The sequence below is a fragment of the Orbicella franksi genome, chromosome 1 (assembly GCF_964199315.1).
Source record: "Orbicella franksi chromosome 1, jaOrbFran1.1, whole genome shotgun sequence".
In the NCBI taxonomy this organism is placed as follows: Eukaryota; Metazoa; Cnidaria; class Anthozoa; order Scleractinia; family Merulinidae; genus Orbicella; species Orbicella franksi.
This window is the reverse complement of record NC_138145.1, coordinates 25,481,664-25,502,642: the sequence shown is the minus strand read 5'-3', so window position 1 is coordinate 25,502,642 and position 20,979 is coordinate 25,481,664. Positions and strand designations below refer to the sequence as shown.

The window sequence follows — 20,979 nt, the reverse complement described above, 5'->3', positions numbered from 1 at the left end:
ACAAGTTGTAAAATAGTTTTATCGCCACGCACGAGTGCACACGAGTCATAGCGTAAAACTATTAATTTAAAGCCATTTCTACTTAATTTGATATCTATCTTCCTCAGACTCTTAACTATGGTGAACCTACATATATTTAATGATTTTTTTATCTGTTTTTTTTGTTTTATTAGTCCTACGAATACGATGAATTATATGTACTTTCGCGTATATCTAACTGATTAAATCTTTATTCAAGTACCTCTAATGAGGTACTAATGACTTCAAGAGGTCTTTAAACGCTTACGAGGTCACAGTGTTGACAGGAAAAAAGCAGGAGGGCGGGAAAGGCCCCAGGAATGAGGCAAGACATTTTAGGACACTTTTAAAGTAGTTCATGAAATGTGTATAGAGAATTTTATGACTCGATTATTTTCCATTGGTTTATACTTCTCATTTTATTTGATTTGTAGGTACGCAGCAACTGGTTCGTGTAACATTTTCGTGTTTATTGTCACCTGGGTGCTCCTGGACACGAGTGAAGCCAGCACCAGTTCAGACAAACTGGGCTCCGCTGATGCTTCTGCATTTATGGTAAGTGGATTGTGTTCATTGTTGTGTCCAGACACAAAGCACAAAGCGCTGTGAATAGACCTGGTCACGTGGTACTTCTCTTTACGCTCTTTGAGCTCGTCACACACTCAAGATTGCGTGACAAGCCCAAAGAGCGTCTGCGAAGGAAGCTACTATGAGTTACTATGTAAAGAGATGATGATGCTGAGTTACAGAAAACTCAACCTTCCAAACAAAGCAGTTCGCATTGCCAAGCTTATGTTTTGAACTACAATTGCTTTGGAAGGGTGTTACTTTTTTGCAGCGATCGAGCTCGAGTATATGGCTGAACCGTGACCTTGCGACGGGCCCACTCGAAACAAAGCTCTCAGCCAAGCGTGGCTATCCACTACTTCTCGCGGTCGGAGCAAGTCACCTCAAAAGTCACCGGGCGCAACAATGCTCTTGGCTCTGAAAAATTCAATTCACATTAGTGTTCTCATGAAAAGTGATTCTAGAAGGGTACAAGGCTTATTGACCAGGCGTCGGGGACTCTTAATCTCTGGTCGCTCACCCACTTTTGTCAATGGATGCTCCTCTTGCCAATCACTTCAGTATGCTACAGCTATCCCCAACTATCTAGCTATCTCCTCCCGAGTAGGCTTTAAAAGTTTACTGTATTCTGAGCCGTTGACTGTTTTAAAAACTCGCTAGAATCAAGCTCATCTCAATAGATTTCTCAAAGATGTCTTTGTGGAATAGATGGCTCTGTTACCGTTCCAATACAGTATTTACTCATAATTTATCGTACTTGTTTCCAGTACGTGGTGTTCATAGTTGTTGGAACGGGTATTTTCTTCTCGATCGTCTTTCACGTGGGAGTTAAGGAAGACCCACGTGACTGTAGTGCTGAATTCGCTACCAAGTCAAGCAAGAGGTCGGCTGGCAATTGGACTGCTTGGTTCCAGGAGCCACTCTTTTATCAGGTATGGGTATCGTCTTTGCCACTAGGGAGTAGTAACGTTCGATCAGTCTATGTAAGAAATGGTCGAGCATAGACCTTATCATGGTTTTGGAAGCCATCTTCACGCTGGTAGACAACACACGACAGAAATTACAGTGTTTGTATGGGAATCTGATGGCTAATATGAATTCTGAAGTATTCTGGATAGCAAAGTATAGACTCTAGGCAAGGGATTTCATTAATCAAATTTGACACGCGTTCAGTCGCCTTGAACAGTCTACATTTTTTAAGTTCTCTGTGACCTTGCATAGACATGTGAAAATCTGTACACGAATGTATGGAGAATTAAAAACGCGACTGGGAGATTTCTAACACAGTTCCTTCCCTCAAATTTGGTCAAGGCAATCATTTGCCTAATGTCTTAACTATCCCTCAAGATGGCTTTTAAATCTGTGATAAGGTCTGCTCTCGCGGCACTCGCGCGCGAGAACTCGCCATCTACGCAAGCTTCGCCTGTAACAAAGTTATCTTTCCCTTAATGTTTTGTTTCTTTCTAGATAGGAATGCTGTATATGTGTGTTCGTCTGATCATCAATGTCACGCAGTGTTACATTCCAATGTACACCCTGGAGACACTCAGCCTCTCCAAGGTGGGTACCTTGTGTAGTCTTGGTTAAATTACTGAGACAATTACTCTGTTACGAGTCACGCTGTCTTCACATTAAGCGTACTATTGCTAGTCGGCTGGAAGTGATTTGTATTATAACAGGGGTTCAGTCGAACCTTTTCACAACGGCCACCTTGGGGACAGAGCTAGAGGAAAGTGGCAAACTCGTTCCCAGGGTCTCCAGGGGGCGGGAAGATGGGAGACCCTGGGAACGAGGTCTGGGAAAGTGACCGTTGTAGAGAGGCGGTCGTCACGGTTATGAGTTATAGGTTATGGGTGTAATATGACATCTGTTTTTGTCGGGGGTACAACATTTTTATTTGTAAAAGAGATGCTTATTGTAGCATATAAATACGTACGATAATCAAAATATATCAATACAAAAGAAACCGATCAGAAACCGACAACGCACCTTACGGATCAAGTTTCATGACCATTTACAATAAAAAAAATTAACAAACCGAATGTGGTTTAGAATGTGGTTTGTCTGTACTCTTATCGACAACGATATGCGTCATAACAGTGGTCGAAATGTTGTGGACTCACTCGGCTGTGCCTTGTGAGTCCACATCAAATTTTGACAACTGTCAATTTTTTTTTTTGACCACTCTGTTTTTTACCACAATATCAACGTCAAAGAAAATAGTTTTTTTTCAGAGCGTGACTAAGAGCGTGACACATTGACGCGAGCAGCGTTGTCTGGACTCTTATCGACAACGGCAAATTAGCCAATCAGATTGCGAGATTAGTAGCAATTGTGGTAAAAAATGGGGTTTTATAAGCAGCGTTTGTAAGTCGAGAGGGTATTTTAGCAGCCGGGACACGCTTTACTGGCTGTTGTCGTTGTGGAGAGGTGGCCGTTGTTGAGAGGGTATAATAAGAATGAATGTATGGACCGTCCAATGGGACAAAAAAAGTGGCCACTGGGCGGGGTGGCCGGCTGTTAGTGGAGGTTCGACTGTAAACGTACCGAATCCGTTTCATCATTTCCGACCTCATCACGTGTAAATGGTCAGGTATACGTAACACGTGACTAAACTTCATTCACCATGCGTCGATGAACATTGCAGTTTTAATTAACATTTGTGCTCATTTATCTACCAGCGAGATATTGCCATAATGCCATTGGTGGTGTACGTGAGTGGACTGGTGTCTACGTTTTTTACCAAATCGCTGAACAAGTGTCTTGGCAGAAAGGTCAGTTATTATGTCCTTACAGTTGTTCTTGGACTAACAACCATGCGTATAGGGTAGAAAAAGTAGTGGTCCCAGTTGCTCGAAAGGTGGATAATGGTATCCACCGGATAAATCGCCATCCAGTGGATAAGTGTTAACAAAACAAACCACGCTATCCGCTGGATAGTGATTTATCCAGTGGATAGCGTTATCCACCTTTCGAGCAACTCGGGCCTGTTCTTTCTGTATGGAGCATTTTGGCATTAGTAATAGGTGTTTACTATTGGGGAAACGAGATTCGAGATTTTTTAACTCTCTTTCTTTTGTGTTTGTTATAGGCTGTTTTCCTGGGTGGGCTTATCATCATATTAGGAACAAGGTAAGATATATGTTTTTCACAGGAGATTTGAAGGAGGGTGTTCTTTAACTTTTTCAAAAATACCTGCTATTATCAGGTGAAGGTACCCGAGATTGACATGATCTACATGTCAACGAGGGAAAGCTCTCGTCAAATTTCATGAAAGGTCATAAGAGGTCACAAGGATGGATTGTAAGTCAAATTATTATTCTCGCATTTTGATTGGTTTTTACTTATGATCTATTGGAGGACAGATATATAGATTACGTCATAAACATTTTTTGTTTCTTTACCAAATAAAGTAGTTAGTCATGGACTCTATCATAGATTCCATGTTGCGTTTGTTCAGTAACAGATCACAAAAGACCTCAAAATGTGGTAAGAGCATCAGTGACACAGAGTGACACATAGTGACGAGCCCAACGGCTCGTGTTTCACTTTTTTTTTGTTCTTACTACATCTGTGATCTATTACTGAAGAGAACCACGGCAACATAGAATCTATTTGTTAGACAGCATGGTCGGGCGTTGGCTTCAAACCATGGCATGAGAAAGTTGTAACTCTCATCGACTTTCGTCCTTGTTTAATCCGGCTTTTATGTCCTTTGTGAACTCAACAGCACGAAGAATTTATCCTGAAACTGTTTTAACTATTGGTCAGTTAACTAACCGTTTTGGGCAAACTTTTGCTGTCCCTGTAGTGTTTGGTTGTGGCTCATTCCTCCGCACAGTGTTCAGATGTACGGCGCCAGTGTGACATTAGGAGTTGGAGGCTCCACATTACTGGTTACTGTATTGACAATGCTGGCTGATCTTATAGGAGATAACGTGGTAAGAATACTGGACCGTGATAGCTGTTTTGTTTTAGTTCTAATATTCACATTTTGCAGAGGACGGATAAAGGCTGGTTCCCATACATTTTTTGCGAACGAAGAGCGTAAAATTTCAGTACAAATAAATAACATTATCTGATGTTTCCCTTTAATGCTGCAGGAAACCGGGGCTTTTGTTTACGGAGCCATGAGCTTTTTGGACAAGATGTCCAATGGTATTGTTATACAAATCGTTCAAGTGTTTTATCCCAAGAACAGCGAGAATAGGTAAGTTGCTTAGAAATGTAACAAACCCTGTTCTCTCGGTGCCGTTAGAATATTTCGCTTCCTGAATGTACCTATGCCTTCGGGGGAGTTGATATGTGAAGATGAACAAGGCAAGATCACGTCCTAAGTTCTCTATGTTCAGTCGCCATGATCCCGGCTCGGTTTCTACAGGATCCGGTTTTTTCCTTTGTACAGTAGCTAGTAACACTGACATATTGTTTGATTAACAGGGCCAGTGCTGGAGCGCTTTTCTATAGAGAGGTCATGGTGTTAGCATCAGGAGCAGCAGCAGTCCTGGCCCTTTTAACTCTCGCTACACTTATAAAGAAAAACCTGGATGAAACTCGCGCAGGTATACCGAAGACAATTGACGCTATTTTCAAATGAATGTACTTACGAATGTTGACATTGAACCCTTGCAGAACTACACTTCGTGTAAAATTTGTTTAGTTTTTCTTTCTCACTAATTTATAGTTCATTGTCGCAACCCGTATTGATCCGACAGCGGAGAGATAATTCTCAGTTCTGTTACTCCAGATACGCCAACCAGAAAAGCTTTTTGAACATCACGATTTGTTATCAAACACATTTTATACATTCAAAGACAAAATAAGATCGCACAAGAAGGAAAACTTCAAGCAAGTTACGATTTTTCATCTTCGATCCTTACTTTCTTTATTTTAATATCTTAGCGGTACGTGGAGCTGCAGGAACCAATACATGGTTACAGTCTGGTTCGTGGTCCCTGATTTGCTCCAAAGGTCCATTTGTTCCATATGAGCCCTCAGTTCATTTGGCCCAAGGCACAGGAACGTCCCCAGCGGCCCCGGAGTCAATACGTTTGTACGGTTCAATGGACCTCACTTAAATGACCTACAATAACACAAGTGACTCGAAGCACCTTATTTTCTCTTGCTCGAAGAGAATGCCGTATTCTAAATGGAAAGCTAGAAGTCGCGGTTCTTCGGTACTTCTTTCCCCGAATTGATGCTTCTTCGCTTTATTGCTAACTTAATCATGACAGAAACCTTTTCAAATCTGAAACATTTTCTTCCTCTTAGCCTGCGTAACAAGCGTTCCCGCACCAAGAGCTTTTCCGCGCGAAAATTAGAGCGCGAGCATCTGCTTACAGTTCCTGCGAGTGTCCGCAAAGGTTTAAATCCGTGACGTCAATACGGGCTTTGCTTGCTAAGATATTGTTTAAAACTGTTCAAATGATATGAAGTGTGAAGCTTCCTTTGAACCATTCTCTATTTATCTATTTATCTATTTATCTATTTATTAAGCCTGGTTCACACTAGCGACATAACGACATCGACATAACGACATAAGGAAAAGATCAGTTTTATCTTTATGTCGTTATGTTCATGCTGTTATGTTGCTAATATGTCATTATGTCTACATGTTCACACTACAAACATAACGTCCTCTTTAGGTCGAGATAACGTCATTTTTATGTCGTTCGTGACGATGTCGTTATGTCGTTATGTCGCTAGTGTGAACCAGGCTTTAGACTGCTGGCAGTCGTCAGACAGGTATTTATACGCAATAGTGTGGTGCTGTGGCTTTAAAATTATTGAGATACACTGTTTAGAAACGAGAGAACGGCTCCATGTGTTAAGATAATTTATATAAAGATTACATCTATTGAATGAAGTTGACGAAACTGCTTTTGACTCCAGATCACGATTGATTGCTTTGCATGAGAGTGGCCCGCCACTGAGACGCCCCTCTCCCCCCGCCCCCCAGGCGCGCGCATTTTATGCCTGTCCTCCACCCCTTTCCCTTTTATCTCTTTTCCATCGTTATGCAATTTGCAGTGAACAGATTGAATAAACTATCCCCACGAATGGGAGTATATAATTTTGCCCGGATTTTAACATCATTCACAACCTGCTTTATTAGATTTGTTCTGATTATTAGTCTTGCCATCTATTAGGCAAACCTTGCAGGCATAAAATAAAAATAACTACGCACTGCTTTGTTGCGTGAATAAAAGCTTAGCTGTTATGACGTTAGTCACGAGTTAGAGAGCAGATCGTATGATCGATTGCCTAACAAAATAATTAACTTAGAATGGAAATTTTTCCAAGTCAGGTGGAGGCGATGACGTAAATCGCAAATCAGTTGAACATTGTTTTAATTGTTTTTCTGCGCCGCGTGACGAGAGTTTATTTTCACTACCCGTCAAAACAACGATAATCTTACAGAAAAAAATAGTCAAAAATAAATTTGCCTGTCCTCGTGGTTATCGCCCGAGGGTACATGTATTATGTTCAATAACAAATCTCCTTTCAAGGTTCCGTTGGTTTCCTCAGTAAGGGGGCAGTGAGGTTCCCTTGTAACACAATGACATGTGATTCATAGATTCCCTTATCTTTCCAAAATGTTCATTATTGTGTTACGAGAAGTAAAGAAGGTACGTAAGGTCTTTTGCAGGTCAAATCCAGTGGTTTTCCAAGCTAATAAGAGAAAATAATGTGTATAGCGTCTTAGACACTTCTTAGACAAAGTAGCTCACCTCCCCTGTGGAGAACTCTTGTTCATCATATGACTATGCACGTGACATTGTGATGATAAAAGCCGCGTATATAAAATTTCATTACAGCACTCGGTGAAGGAGGAGGAAGTTAGAAATGTTCGTAGAGGGAAGCTGAAAGAGTCTGAGGCACTAGACTTATCAATTTGAAACAACAATACAACCTTCTTGCGATCAGAGCAGAAACTGCTTGGCGTTCTAAACGAGTTTGCAAGCTAAAGAGCTATCTCTTGTTTTCGTGACAGGTACTACGTCGGCTAGTGGTTTCTTACTATAACTAAGATTGCAGTTCTTTCAACTTTTTTTAGTCATGGACCAGTGTACTGAAGTGAAGCCGAAGCTGACCTGGAGAACTCGAATATGCTACGGAGTTGGTCATATTCTTAACGACCTTTGTGCCTCTATGTGGTTTACATACTTTCTTGTCTACCTTCACAAGGTCGTCGAGTTTTCGAACGTGGCCGCAGGAACTCTGTTGTTGATCGGACAAGTCGCCGATGCTCTGGCCACCCCGTTTGTTGGAGTGGAGTCCGATAAAACTGGCGATTGTAATTACGGCCGGAGAAAAGTGTGGCATCTTGTCGGAGTTCTGTGTGTTGCTGGTTCGTTTCCGTTCGTTTTCAACCTCTGTATCAACTGCGAAGGTGCTTCCTCTTGGGCCTTATTCATGTACTATGTTCCCTTTATTGTGATCTTCCAGTTTGGCTGGGCTTCCACGCAGATCTCTCATTTAAGCTTGATTCCAGAGCTGACGGATAACGAGAACGAAAAAGTCACTTTGAATGCCATTAGGTAAGTCAACCAAATCATAATTATCGATGGAGTTGCACTTTTTTACCAAAAATAAATAAGCTTTTATGTAAAGTTACTTCGTCAGTTTATTTTGTCATAATTTCTGTCGTGTCAGCTGGTGCCAACTGCCGGCCATGCTGAAAGCATATTATGTAATGGGTAACGCACTACGGTCTGCCGTCTGCTATAGCAAGCTTTTGACCCCTTTTCAGCGAAGCAGGTCAAGCTCAAACGTCACATTGCACAATGGTGTCCGATCGTTTTGATACAAAGTCGTTTCTATACAAATCGTTTCGTTACAGGTCGAAGTCGATATCTAATTAACAAATCGAATGTGGTTTATCGTGGTCTGTACTCTTATCGACAACGATACTCGTCATGCGCCTCGTGAGTCCACAACAAATTTTGATCACTGTGATGATGGGTATCGTTGTCAATAAGAGTACAGACATGCTAAACCACATTCAATTTGTTTGTACCACAATATTAACGTCAAAGAAAATGTTTTTTCAGAGCGTGAGCTGAAAAAGGAATTGCGTAACACACTGATGCGAGCAGCGTTGTTTGGACTCTTATCAACAACGCCAAATGAGCCAATCAGATTGCGATTAGTAGCAATTGTGGTAAAAAGTCAATTTGATACAAACTGAAGTCAATTTGATACAAAACTTTAAGATACCCGGTAGTCTGAAATTATTATAGAATTTCCATGTTTTGAATTGCCAAGCAATACTAAATGTTTTTGTTTTGTAGTGGATGATTTGCTCCACCGTGGGGCTCGTTTTAGACAAGACGTTCAGTGTATTCAGAGGGAAAAGTTCCAAGAGACCTCCAGACAAACATGGTTTTTCTCCTTTTAGGATTACATTCTTTCAATCGATCACTGTTGTATGCAACGCAAAGATGAAAATACTTTCATTTCAAGGGATATTTCTTCTTGTTTAATTTTGTTACGAAAAAAACTTCACTTTGTATCAAATTGAGTTCAGATTGTATCAAATTGACTTTAGAGTAAACAAGTTGTTTTCTTTTTTTTTTCGTCATGGTATTTTCTAAGGCCCCGTCCACACGTATCCGGATATTTTTGAATTCACAACTTTTTCTTTCTGGATACGGCTTCCGTCCACACGTGCGAATTCAGCATCGAATCCGGATATTTTTGAATCCGCTTTCCAGAGTGGAAAAAAATAAATCCACAACAAATCCAATAACGTGTAAAGGGTGAATCCCAATATCTTTGAATCCAATGACGTAGCAAAATTGTTCCATGTTTTCTGTCGTTTGTGTAAAATTTTCCAGTAGATAGATTTTTTTAAAATTTTCACTGCAGTCAGATAATGAGTTACTTGTGACAGAAAAGCAAAAAATATTGGGGGTCACCAACTTCGTTTCAGAGATGAAGCGTGTGGAAAACTACCCTGATTTTGAAAAATTGGCGCACACAATTCGGCAGGGGTTTGTAGTTAAAAATACTGAAGGTGAGTCAATGGAGGCAAACAATCTTAGTCATATTTAGTAGAAGTGGGTCTGTTGCGTAAATAATTCCAAATGTTGCCAATGTTTTCACAAAACTTAAGCCTTCAAGAGGCATTTGAAACCGCCATACAGATAAACGAAGAGCTAAAAATAACGATATTCGAATGTGCATTTTGCTAAAAATGCAAACTTCTAATTGACACATTTTCTTAATTTTTTTCTATCAAAAGAAAAGTAGGGGTCACCGAACGTCCAAGATCATTAAATCCAGGCAAAGCTATAGCAATGGCCATCTCCCCTATCATTGTTGATTTTATTACTTAGTGTGTACTCTCATGCATGACATGGCGTGTGAATTTGCTTGCGCAGTAAAGATGAGCAGAAACAATTAAATATTAATTGCTGAATTCCTGAGTGCTCTATTTGAAGTCCATCATGTTAAACATGAGGGGCTGTAGTTGGCCAAAGGATGATTATTTTGTTGTTCCTCTGAGACAAAAAAAGCAGAAAGTTATGGGAACTAAAATTGTCTAAAATCAAAAGGAAGTTTGTAACTTGGCTTGAAAGCAAATCTGAATTGAATTTGTCAGTTTCCAAGCCAACTGCCAGTCAATATTGGAATGCTGCACCACAGCATTGTAAAATTTACATCTAAACGAACATCTAGTTTGATGTAAACACATGGATATGTATGGTGGCCCAGCATTATCATAGGAAAATTACATTGATATACATACTATATTGTCAGAAAACTAGGTGACATAAAATAGAAATAACAAAGAAGTAAAAAAAATGAGCAATAACAAAAAATAACATATAAATTAAATTAATATTAACTAAAAATGTGAGAAAAATAAAACAAAATAAAAGTAAAATGAAAGTAAAAAAGATTAAAAAATAAAAATAAATTAAAAGTAAAAGTAAAATAAAATACATGCAATAAGAATGACATTGAAAATCACATCAAAACATTTGGTTTTCATTTTCGTAGAAAAATCCTTTTGCTTTTCCACCAAAAGTTTGCGCTTTGCTGCATGTCCATTTTCTTTCACGTTAAGATGAAACAACCGCGTTTAGATCAAACTCAAGTGTTGTGTTTCTGAAATTCCTTTTCAAAATCTGTTTGAAGCAGGAAACCAACGTAAAGCAGGCATGCTCAGTCAATCAGCTTCAAGTAATCATGCCCTCTTGATTACCAAAAGTGCCCTTGTGATTAAGAAAAAATGCCCTCTGTCTCAGCCAATCAGCATTCAGTAATTTTGCTCCGTATGTGATAAAAGCAGAAAGCAGTGGCTTTGAGACTTTTATTAGTCATCTTCAGCATGTTACATCTACGTTTATATTTATACGGTATTTATTGTTTGAAGCTTCTGTTTTTTTGTCTTATCGATTGGAGTATGTTAGTATGGTCAGGTGGCTAGCATCTGACCAAAGGCATACTGGTGCGACCATACATGATTTTTAGGCATACAGCCAAACATCTAGTCACATATGTGACCAGTTGGTCATTAACTTTGAGCCCTGTGGGGGCACATTTGATAGTTTAGTAAACCATATTTTTGTTTGGTTCTTCAGATATGCTGCTACAGTCTCATCAAACATTTTTGTATTCTTGGTAACTTGGCTTCTTCTAAGTACAGAAGGCAGAGGATCAGAAAAACTTACTCCTTCTGACTCCACAGCTTTTATGGTCAGTGCTAAGAATTTTCTTCCTAATTTCTCCAATAACCAATAATTTTCATTTGTTATATTTTAAATGTGGAACCTGATCTGTTCCATAAAATTATTTTGATGATTTCTGCAGAACATTCGAGCCATAATGGCAAAAATAAAGTTACCAAAAGAAAACCTCATAGCATGGTACCATAATATTTTCAATAAAGGTAAGAAGAACTTTTCGAGACTTAAGCTCTTAAGCTGACCCTGCGAGAGAAAATTGAACTTGAATTTATCCATATTTCAAAAAACGTACATTTCACGTTAGTTGAAAACACAATAACGCACACATTAAGCATTCTTATGACATTTGACAATAAATTTCTCGAGAAAGCTTGGGGATTTAATCGTATTGTCACCTAGAGAAATGAATTATAGTGTTTTTTTTATATATAGTATTCAAAAACTTACCGCGCTGTGAGTATATTTTTAGTAAATAATTTTTGCACTTATGGCTCAAACTTTGAGCAGAAACCATCTTAAAAGCTGTCAGATGCAAGGATTGTACATTCATTCCAACTATTTCCACTACGGAAATGTTTCCGTAACAAACTTTTGTTAAATGCTAGGGTAATCCCTCACATCCTTGTCGATAAAGCCCAAATACCCTCAAGTGTTCAGGATCCTCACTTGTCTATTTAAACACTCTGATTCTGCCTCTTTCTAAGTTTTACAGTCATACTAAGTTATCTTTATAATTGACCCACCCATTCACTCTCCACCGATCGACGTGCAAGCATAACTTGTGAATTGCATAATTTCCTTACCATGTAACCCTCTGGGTAAGCTCAGTCATAACAACCCTATTTTAGCTTCAGCAGAGCAGTGAGTAGAAAATGGTTTTATGATTTATACTCCATCCAGTGACACAATACCAACTATTAGTAACCAAGAGTATTAATATTACTTGTGTATATCCCATTATGTTCACACACAACATCAATTCTCTATAAAAAGTGAGGACATCTCTGTAAGGTGCAGACGTACAGTATGGCATAGGCTTAAGAGTACTCCCTTAAAGTTGGAAAGTTAACCGTAAATGGAAGCATTTTGTACAATTTGTAATATGTGTTTGACTGTAATTAAAATGTAATAATCCTGGATTGGGGGATTTTAAAGTCAAATTGCTTTTGCAAATCAGTTTTGATACCAATTCAGTCAAATTACACAGTAATGTTATATTTTGTCTCTTTACACCTAGTCTTTTAACTTACCTGTTGCATTTCTTTTTCAGTATGTTGTATTTATTGTGGTGGGTACTGGTCTTCTATTCATGCTCATTTTCCATATTGGATTGAAAGAGCCGCCAAGAAGTTGTACATATTTATTTGCAAGTGAAGGAAGTAAGAGGAGTGCTGGCAACTGGAAACACTGGTTTAAGGAAATCCAGTTCTATCAGGTTTGTGTTAAAAACAAAAACTTAACATCGTATCAAAGAACAGTGAAAACTGTATTAACTATATAAACTCTGGTTTTCATATATTCTGTTTCAAAAACTATTGAATGTTATTTCCCTGTCTTGAAATTTTTGCCCATGCAAGGAATTTGTGATTGAGCTAATGAATGTAATGGATGCGAAGTAAAAGAGCAATAATAATATGCAAAAGCAAATGCTGTAATTATCTGATTGGCTGAGGTACTATACACCATCAATGGTTAGTGTGCAGTGACTGGAGATCATCTACAAGATGGAGACATTTTGTTGTGTCTCCAAAGTTACAAACTCATGAAACATGTAGAAATATTACTGGATAATTCAATTCCTGAACAATTCAATTCCTGAGAATAGTGAAATCCTGATTTCATACTTTTAATTAATAATAATTAATATTGTTAATGAACCTTTAGCACACCTGGGTATTTCATAATTTTTAATTATCATTGCAGGTGGCTTTGCTGTACATGTGTACTCGTCTTATTGTTAATATTACACAAGTGTATGTCCCAATGTACACTCTGGAAACACTGTCCCTCAACAAGGTAAATAATTGGTAAAATTCTTTTTATAAAAGTAGTGGAGTGAAAGTCTCTTTCTGTGGAATTTTCATTTCAGAATCATAAGACATGCATGTAGACTATCATATTATCTAGTGTGAACTTTAATTAATTTGATATTAGCCAGGGTGAAGACTGATTAGTCTCCCTAGGCAGTCTGGCAGTTTGATTAGTGGTTGAAACCTTACTAAGGGTGCGTTCCTTTGGGGTGATCTGGATCTGGATTTGGATCAGTGATCCAAGATCACTCTGGATCATGGTGCATCAAAGGAACCGATGAATCCATGACCAGAGTGGATTCATTGGGTCCTATGCTGCACCATGATCTTGGATCACTGATCCTGATCCAGATCACCCCAAAGGAACGCACCCTAAATGCTGGGGACACACAAGTTTATAAATGTATTATTGATACCTTCAATATCTCGGGGTTTTTTTCCATTTCAGGACACCATTGCCAAAATTCCCTTAGTTATCTACGTCAGCGGTTTCTTGTCGACATTTCTTTCAAAACCATTGAATAATCGCATAGGAAGGAAGGTATGTTCGACACATAATGTGATTTTGTAATTCTAGTTTGGAAATTTTTTTTTTATAATTAAGTTGTGAAGGAACAGTGACCTACAGTAATGTATGTGTGAATATAAATATGAAGAACCTTGGAGTCAAGGGCATAAAAGTTGAGATCATAATTTATTAGATCAACTAAAATTTATGTCTTCTTAATTGAGGTGCAATCTTCCAAAAAGCAGATACTATTGTGGGATCATCATGTATTGAATAAAAATGTTTTAATCTTTTGGTTTATATAATTTGATTGGCTCTTCATATTTGCTTGTAGGGAACATTCTTTCTTGGTCTACTTATGATAGCAGGAGTGAGGTGAGCCAGGAGTGACTGAATTGGATTGATAGGATTACTGACAGAATTAGATCATCCTTTTGATAGCTACTTTACATCAAGCAAACACTGGATAGTAACAAAGAAAATGGTCATGCCTCTCATATCCATCAATCTTCACGTATACCATGTTCATTTCTTTACTGACATGATCTAATAAATAGACAAAATAAACATATTAAGTAAATGACAGTATTTAGAGAGGAAGCCATATCAGCCCCAGCAAGTTTTCATGTTGGTCCTTTATCCAGGGTGAATTGATCCTAACAGTGTGTGGAAAGTTGGTCACACTTGAACCTAGTTACACAACAGTCTTCATGAAGCTCCATGGAGTCTAACATAGTTCAGCAGTAGAGCCTACAAATGGTCTGCAGGATGTTATAAGTTCTACTCCTTTTGGGAAACTTGAAAATATATTTCCAAGTAGCTTGACATGTCACTAACTGAAACAGCTAAAATTTCTTTCGTTGGTTCGTGGTTTTTCCTAGCTATCCCCATTCTCCCTCGCCGTTGTTACATTCGCGTCAGACCTTTCATTTGAATATTGACCGTCGCCCCCATTCGCACAAAATATGACTGTTTTGCAGTCTAGGTTTTTCCCTAAACCTGTTACTGTGTTATATATGAATAATATATGTTTCTGTGTTATTTATTATCACAGTACATGGATGTGGTTCATTCGTAAGCACAACTACAAAGCTACATATGGGGCTGCAGCATTATTAGGTGTCGGTGGTTCAACACTTCTTGTTACAGCTTTGACTATGTTGGCAGATCTTATTGGAGAGAATGTGGTAAGCTGCCTGTCACAGATTTTGAGTTTAAATTCAGGGACGGCTGGCCCACAGGATTGTACAAAAGAATTTCTCTCCCTCCCTCCCAGGATTCAGTTGAGCTTTGCGGTACACGATTGTATGGTCATGTAGATGTCACTCACCTGTAACATTATTTTAATTGGCTTTCGTGCCTTAGATATAAAATTTCTGAAAAAAAGCCTCGTATGTATGTGGAGTGACATATTTTGTTGACTTTGCATGTGTCTTTTTTTTTATTTCTCAGGAAACAGGTGCTTTTGTTTATGGAGCCATGAGTTTCACTGATAAATTATCGAATGGAGTTGCCGTTCAGCTGATTCAGATATTTCATCCATGTAACAAGATAGGAAAGTAAGTATCATAGGAGTCACGACTGCTTGCTTACTTTCTCGTAAGAATTCTCAGGTAAATACAAGCTATGTTATCAGTACAATTTGACAACAAGATTACTTTGTTTCAAATTGTACTTTCCGAGAACAAACTGAACGAAAGAAAGAAAGAAATAGTTACATGCATATTACTCTTTCTTTACTTCTTTTACTGTTCAAGTTGTAACTGAGAACAACTGACTTGTAAATGTGCTATATCTAAAGAGTCTCATTAGAGTCAGTGCATGTGCGGTACAGTTAGCACATGCAATATGGATTATACAGGTCTGTATCGACACCTCCGAGGTTTTCCGCACTTGAACAGGAAAATACAGTTTTCCGTTACAAGCGAACGCATTCTTTGCAAAACTACCGAAGAAACAGTCTCATTAGGCTGTCTTATTTGTTTCAGCTATTCTCTTTGGTAACAAGACCCATGAGAGGTCCAAAGACACTTTGTCTAACGAGTCACCCGGAACCTCCCTAATCATTCCTCATGTATGTCATTGTTTTGTAATACCAGTCAAGACTGCATTTATTGTAGTCATAGAAGATTTTCTTGCGTGAACAATATTATGGTTTCTTGTTTTGGTTGTGTGCTTGTCAACGACTTTCCAGTTATGTATTTGATCTGATGATTTACGAGTTTCTGACTTCCTGCAGCGGTCATTTCCTAAATCATACTCTATGACTATACCGTGTATTACGAGCCATCAACTGTCGAAAACTGTCGAAAAACTTCCGGTAGCTTGTTGGTAACTTGTTGGTAACTTGTTGGTATCCTATTGGCCGACAGTTGGCCGACAGCTGGTTTCGGGAGCTCCTCTTCACAAATACCAATTCTTCAGTCAGGATGTTACTTGCTCAACTGGAGTTCTTCTTGCTTTTGACCGTACCACATATTTCTCCTGACCGGATTAGTTTTTTCAATCCTTTTACAATGGCTAGGAAGGAAAGATCCAGGTGTGATGCTTTTGCAACCTCTGGCAATTCAGCGTCTTTCTAATTGCACCACACTGTAGCTAGTAAATCATTACTACAGTAGGTTATTACCGTCAACATCTTTATCATCTGGTTCATTCTCTGTGATCACTTTTCTTCTGCAGTTTCCTTTGTCTTTGATACCCCGACTACCCCTCAACACACAGCGTCATATAACTCGGGTCTAATCTATCCTGACCTGCTATCAGGCTTTCCACTTCGGCAAAATTTCTTCAGTTACATCTAAGAAATTCACAAGTTGCCCATATTTACTCTTTGGTGTGGGAAAATCCTGGCTCATTCCACGTTACACCAGCTTTTCATCTTGAGGGTTGAACGCTACAACAACCTACTGGACACACATTGAAATAACATGGCAAATCCTGGTATGCCAACACCCGAAAATCATCCATACTGGTCAACTCAGTTGTGTTTTCTCACAGGAAAATTACACACGGATCGTTCTGCTTTGGAGCTCTGAAGTTGCTTGTTCGAGATTTCATTGCTAGCTTGTATGATAGAGAAGCGAAAACGGTAATCGAATTTACTTGAAATAAAAGCAAAGTCGAGAGCTTTCAATGTCGTTCATATTTCATGCAACGTTAGTGGCTTCAGAAGCCTACTTCTTTAGGGAGGTGTTGGAGCTCTAAGCCACACCTCTGATAGAAAAGTTATTGTATATTACAGCTGTCAATCTGTCAACTCCATCCAGTCAGTGAATGCCATGACTGATTGTGATGTAGCCATGTGTTCACCTTCCGAGTTTTGAGAGAGGTTACTTCGCAGCATGATGTCATGCTGACGTGACAACTCTCGAAGGTGCTCGGGAGTACTCGTGCTATTCCCTGACTGGTTAATAAGTGTCGGCCGAGGAAAACCCTCGTCGGACGCGGATTTTCCGAGGGCAGCACTTGTTCCATTGTGTACAGAGGACATGTAACTAAAGCTATTATCTATGTAATAATGATTGCCATGTTGTTGCTGCTTGCTTGCGCCCTGCACCTAACAGCGACACAATGCTGTCCACATCTGACTGCTGGCTTAGTTGCGCGCACGCATGGGAATAATTTATTCATGTTGCATTTGCTATTTCCATTCACTTGTGTGATTCAAGCCATGGACCACAGCACAGTTCTTGGAGTGGAAATGCGACAGCTTACCCACAAGGAACCGGACATGGACATCCACAGATGTACGGGTTTATACCACCCCATTCCATTGTTAAATTGTTGTCTTTTTGTGTAACTTACATGCGGGCTTACTACACGGCGGTTATGCGAATGCTTTGTAACAATTTCAGCCTTAAAGGAAACCTTTTACAATTATCTTGTCATTCTTTGGATACCGCGTATTTATAGAAGTAGAAAACACTTTTCCGGTGGTGTCGGGTTAGGGTTAGGGAAACGCGAGTGGAAATTTGGGAGAAGCATAGTTAGTTTATAACAGTGGGAACACTAGACGCACATAAGTGTTTCCACAACATTTTCGACCTTTGCGTTTTGTCAGCCTTGCGAGTGTTTACAGAAATTCGTTGGATTTAGTTCGCTCGTTTAAGGCTCCGTCCACACTACGCCGGAGGAATTTGAAAACGTAGCATTATTTCTCCAGTTAGGCCTACCGTCCACGCTAATCCGTCACGAATACGGAGCTTTTCGAAAACGTTCTTCAAACCGAAGTAATTTAGAAACGCCGGCTTTCCGTTTTATTCTGGACGGAAAACATTTTTGAAAACGAAGCGTTTCGTAAACGATGATGTTGCGATTATCACGAGACTGCCCTGCCGTGGGTGAACTCAAACACAAATGTAAAATGACGGGTGATTGTTGCTGTTTAAAATTCCACCGACGTAGTGCGAACGGGCCTAGAATGTTGATTTCTCGTCCAATGAGGTGCAAAGCCCAAAGCGTTCGTCATTTAGCTTGCGCCATTTCCCGCGCTTTTTTCCCAGCTACTCAGTTAGAACTGAATTATCTTTACTGATTAGTTGTTTTGATTTCTGTAGAACTTGCTGTTCAGCTTGTGATCTGTACTACAGGGAGATCATGGTGTTTGTTGCTGGTGGAGCCACCATTATTTCATTTCTGGTTCTCTTGACCATGGTAAAGACAAAAATAGGCGAGTTTAAAGGTAATTGCACTTTTTTTTTTGGCGTACAGTGTGTGATGCTTATCTTCATGCAAGGGGGGTTTCAAATATGGTGCGTCCGTCTTTTCTTAGTGAGCCATTGTGCTAAGCAATGGGTCTCCAAAATATACAATCTGAATGCCTATTTAGAAAAGTTACGCACTCTTTAATTGCAAATCATTGATCAGTGCCCCGCCAACCTTAAAATCTCTTACATCAGCTGCTTTGCGAGTGTCAAATGCTCAAAGGGATGATTGACAAGGAAAACAAAAGTGTTGTGGATCGGGAGCTCTTGTCAGAGCTCATGCGATCCCCGATCCATCCCTTTCTGATTAATAAGGTCCGTTCTTATATTCGCATGTGGGAGGCGCGGTGGCCTCTTGGTTAGTGCGCTCGTTTCCGGATCGAGCGGTTCGGGTTCGAGCCCTGGCCGGGTATATTGTGTTGTGTTCTTGAGCAAGACACTTTACGCTCATAGTGCCTCTCTCCTCCCAGGTGTGTAAATGGGTACCGGCGAACTTTAATGGTGGGGGTAAACTTCCGATGGACTAGCATCTTATCCAGGGGGGCGGGGAGTAAAAATACTCTTAGTCGCTTCATCCTACAGAAACCGCGATAAGCTCCGGCCTGATGAGCCACTTGGCTCATAAGCAGAGTCTACTTAAGTTCACACAGTTCCTAACTAGGTATATCGTCTTCTGTAGACTCTGGAGTACTGGACCCAAATGTTCAAGACAAGCTCCTCTGCCAGAGCACTCTAGGGAGTACAAGCGTGGCAAGATCTATTGGAGCTCCTAAATCTCCGTGCCTCATCTACGAGCCCGGAGCTTCGCCAAAGTACGGGTCAATCCAAGATTCACCGTGCTCGATACAGGAAGATTTTTCAAATTCATGTAGGAAGTCTGAAAAGAAATGCGAGCGGTGACGGCAGGCTGTTACTGCCTCAGAAAATTAAGTGTCTGACTTAAAGACTAAGGTGTCTACCTGGAAGATTTCCGGTGCCCTCCTCAAAGACTGAAGTTGCTTCCCTAAAGACTAAATTTTTCAGCCTTGTACAGAGATATTGAAATGGCTGAAGTAAGACTGGGACCCGCTCCACGTCACTGAGGCTTTCCGGACATGTCCGAATTGTGTTTGGGCGCTGAGACGTGCAAGCGATTCCATTCTGTATCGAATGGGAGAAAGTTAATCCATGACACCAAGAGTATGAAAATTGCTTTTATTACGAACGTTATCAGTTCGATTCAAAAATGGTCCGAGATGGAGTTTTGAGTTGTAATATCGATTTCGAGTTGAAACGTGATACTCCGATTAGATTAATGAGCCCTCTGGCTAGACTGATTAGGGTTAGGGTTGGCTTTCATTTGTAGGTTAGGGTAAACCCTTTACATGTATATCGTCATAAAACAGGGGCTGTAAATCAAGGTTTTCACTCCAACTGGAACTCGTGATTTAATCTCAAACTCGAAACTCATCTCCAGCTCATAAATTTAACAACGTGGCAGAAAACAAAAATAAACTGAAAGTTAAATAGCTTAACCTGCAATATTCAAGAAATCAAGTTATTGTCTCGGTCAGGGGTACTGAACTTTCAAAGACAAAAAAGGTTACTTTGTAGTTTTTGTGCTACGACATAGAAAAGGAGAAAAAAACAATTCAAAGCAACTGTTTCTTACCGAACCAAAATTATACTGTTAAAGACAAGATAAATTTTTAATAGCTAACATTTTTGCCGTTGTGCAAACCATTATTGAACTGAAAAAGAGGTTTTTCTAAAAAAAAAAAACTAATATAAATGCCTGTAAAAACTATTTTCCGGATGGAATTTTAGAGGTTAGTAAATTTATATTTAAATGAGAACGATAAAACTATATTTAAGTGGTGATTGGAAAGAGAAGAACTCTTTCATTCTACCACTGAGAAATGATATAAGCAGCAACTCTGTACATCATTGTTTGAAAAGAACACGAATTACATTGCATATATTTACTTTAAACAAGCCAGGAAAAGAGATTGTACGTTTTTATCCAAGGTAAATACCTAACTGTTTTTGAATTTGATGAGAAGCAAGTATAATCGCGTATTCTTTTTGCCCATGGACTGTCCATGTGCTAAGAATACGAAACATGCTTACAGCTTTATAATTAAGTATAATTAAGTTTTTAGGGATAGTTTTGTAATGGATGTGTGCGCTATATAAATGAACTATTATGATGATGAATGGTTTTGGCTGTTCCCCGGTGTATGATCACTTTTGTAATAGAAACACAATTTAACTATTTCAAGATAACATGCGAAAACAGGGAATTTTCCTAATACAAAATACGTAAACTACACAGTCAGAATGTTTTTCTTACTTAATGAAAGAGAATTGACGTGGATCGAGAAAGTGATGAAACTTGCGTCGTGTGGGGTTTTTGTCATATTAGCGTTCTTCATGAGTACGGATTTTCCTTTAGACGTTCATTACATTGGGTG

The 20,979-nt window shown here is 39.3% G+C and overlaps 2 protein-coding genes across 4 annotated transcripts in view; both read left to right on the top strand.

Annotated features, from left to right (window-relative positions):
- Positions 1–20,979, top strand: part of LOC145498840 (major facilitator superfamily domain-containing protein 12-like) — a 78,555-nt gene that overhangs the window by 1,181 nt on the left and 56,395 nt on the right. Inside the window, exons 2-10 of one of the 2 annotated variants that reach the window (XR_014050910.1) lie at positions 453–573; positions 1,353–1,517; positions 2,053–2,145; positions 3,267–3,359; positions 3,677–3,717; positions 4,397–4,526; positions 4,689–4,795; positions 5,026–5,147; positions 5,488–6,283. Coding sequence is in view for 1 of the 2 variants with exons in the window: in XM_081478746.1 (XP_081334872.1) it covers positions 453–573; positions 1,353–1,517; positions 2,053–2,145; positions 3,267–3,359; positions 3,677–3,717; positions 4,397–4,526; positions 4,689–4,795; positions 5,026–5,147; positions 5,488–5,663 (1,048 nt within the window). In the remaining variant the exon portion in view is untranslated. Of the gene's footprint in view, positions 1–452; positions 574–1,352; positions 1,518–2,052; positions 2,146–3,266; positions 3,360–3,676; positions 3,718–4,396; positions 4,527–4,688; positions 4,796–5,025; positions 5,148–5,487; positions 7,289–20,979 lie in introns of those variants that run through there. The other variant, XM_081478746.1, reaches the window with a different exon arrangement.
- Positions 7,402–20,153, top strand: LOC145498814 (major facilitator superfamily domain-containing protein 12-like). Of its 2 annotated transcripts, XM_081478743.1 has the most exons (11): positions 7,402–8,126; positions 11,178–11,292; positions 12,553–12,717; positions 13,206–13,298; positions 13,761–13,853; positions 14,155–14,195; positions 14,875–15,007; positions 15,273–15,379; positions 17,492–17,569; positions 18,380–18,504; positions 19,206–20,153. In XM_081478743.1, the coding sequence occupies exons 1-11, from the start codon at positions 7,645–7,647 to the stop codon at positions 19,424–19,426; spliced, it is 1,653 nt and encodes a 550-aa protein (XP_081334869.1). In that variant the 5' UTR covers positions 7,402–7,644; the 3' UTR covers positions 19,427–20,153. The 2 variants fall into 2 exon arrangements, with proteins under 2 accessions (XP_081334869.1, XP_081334870.1); XM_081478744.1 differs by lacking the exon at positions 17,492–17,569 and having other exon boundaries at positions 7,403–8,126.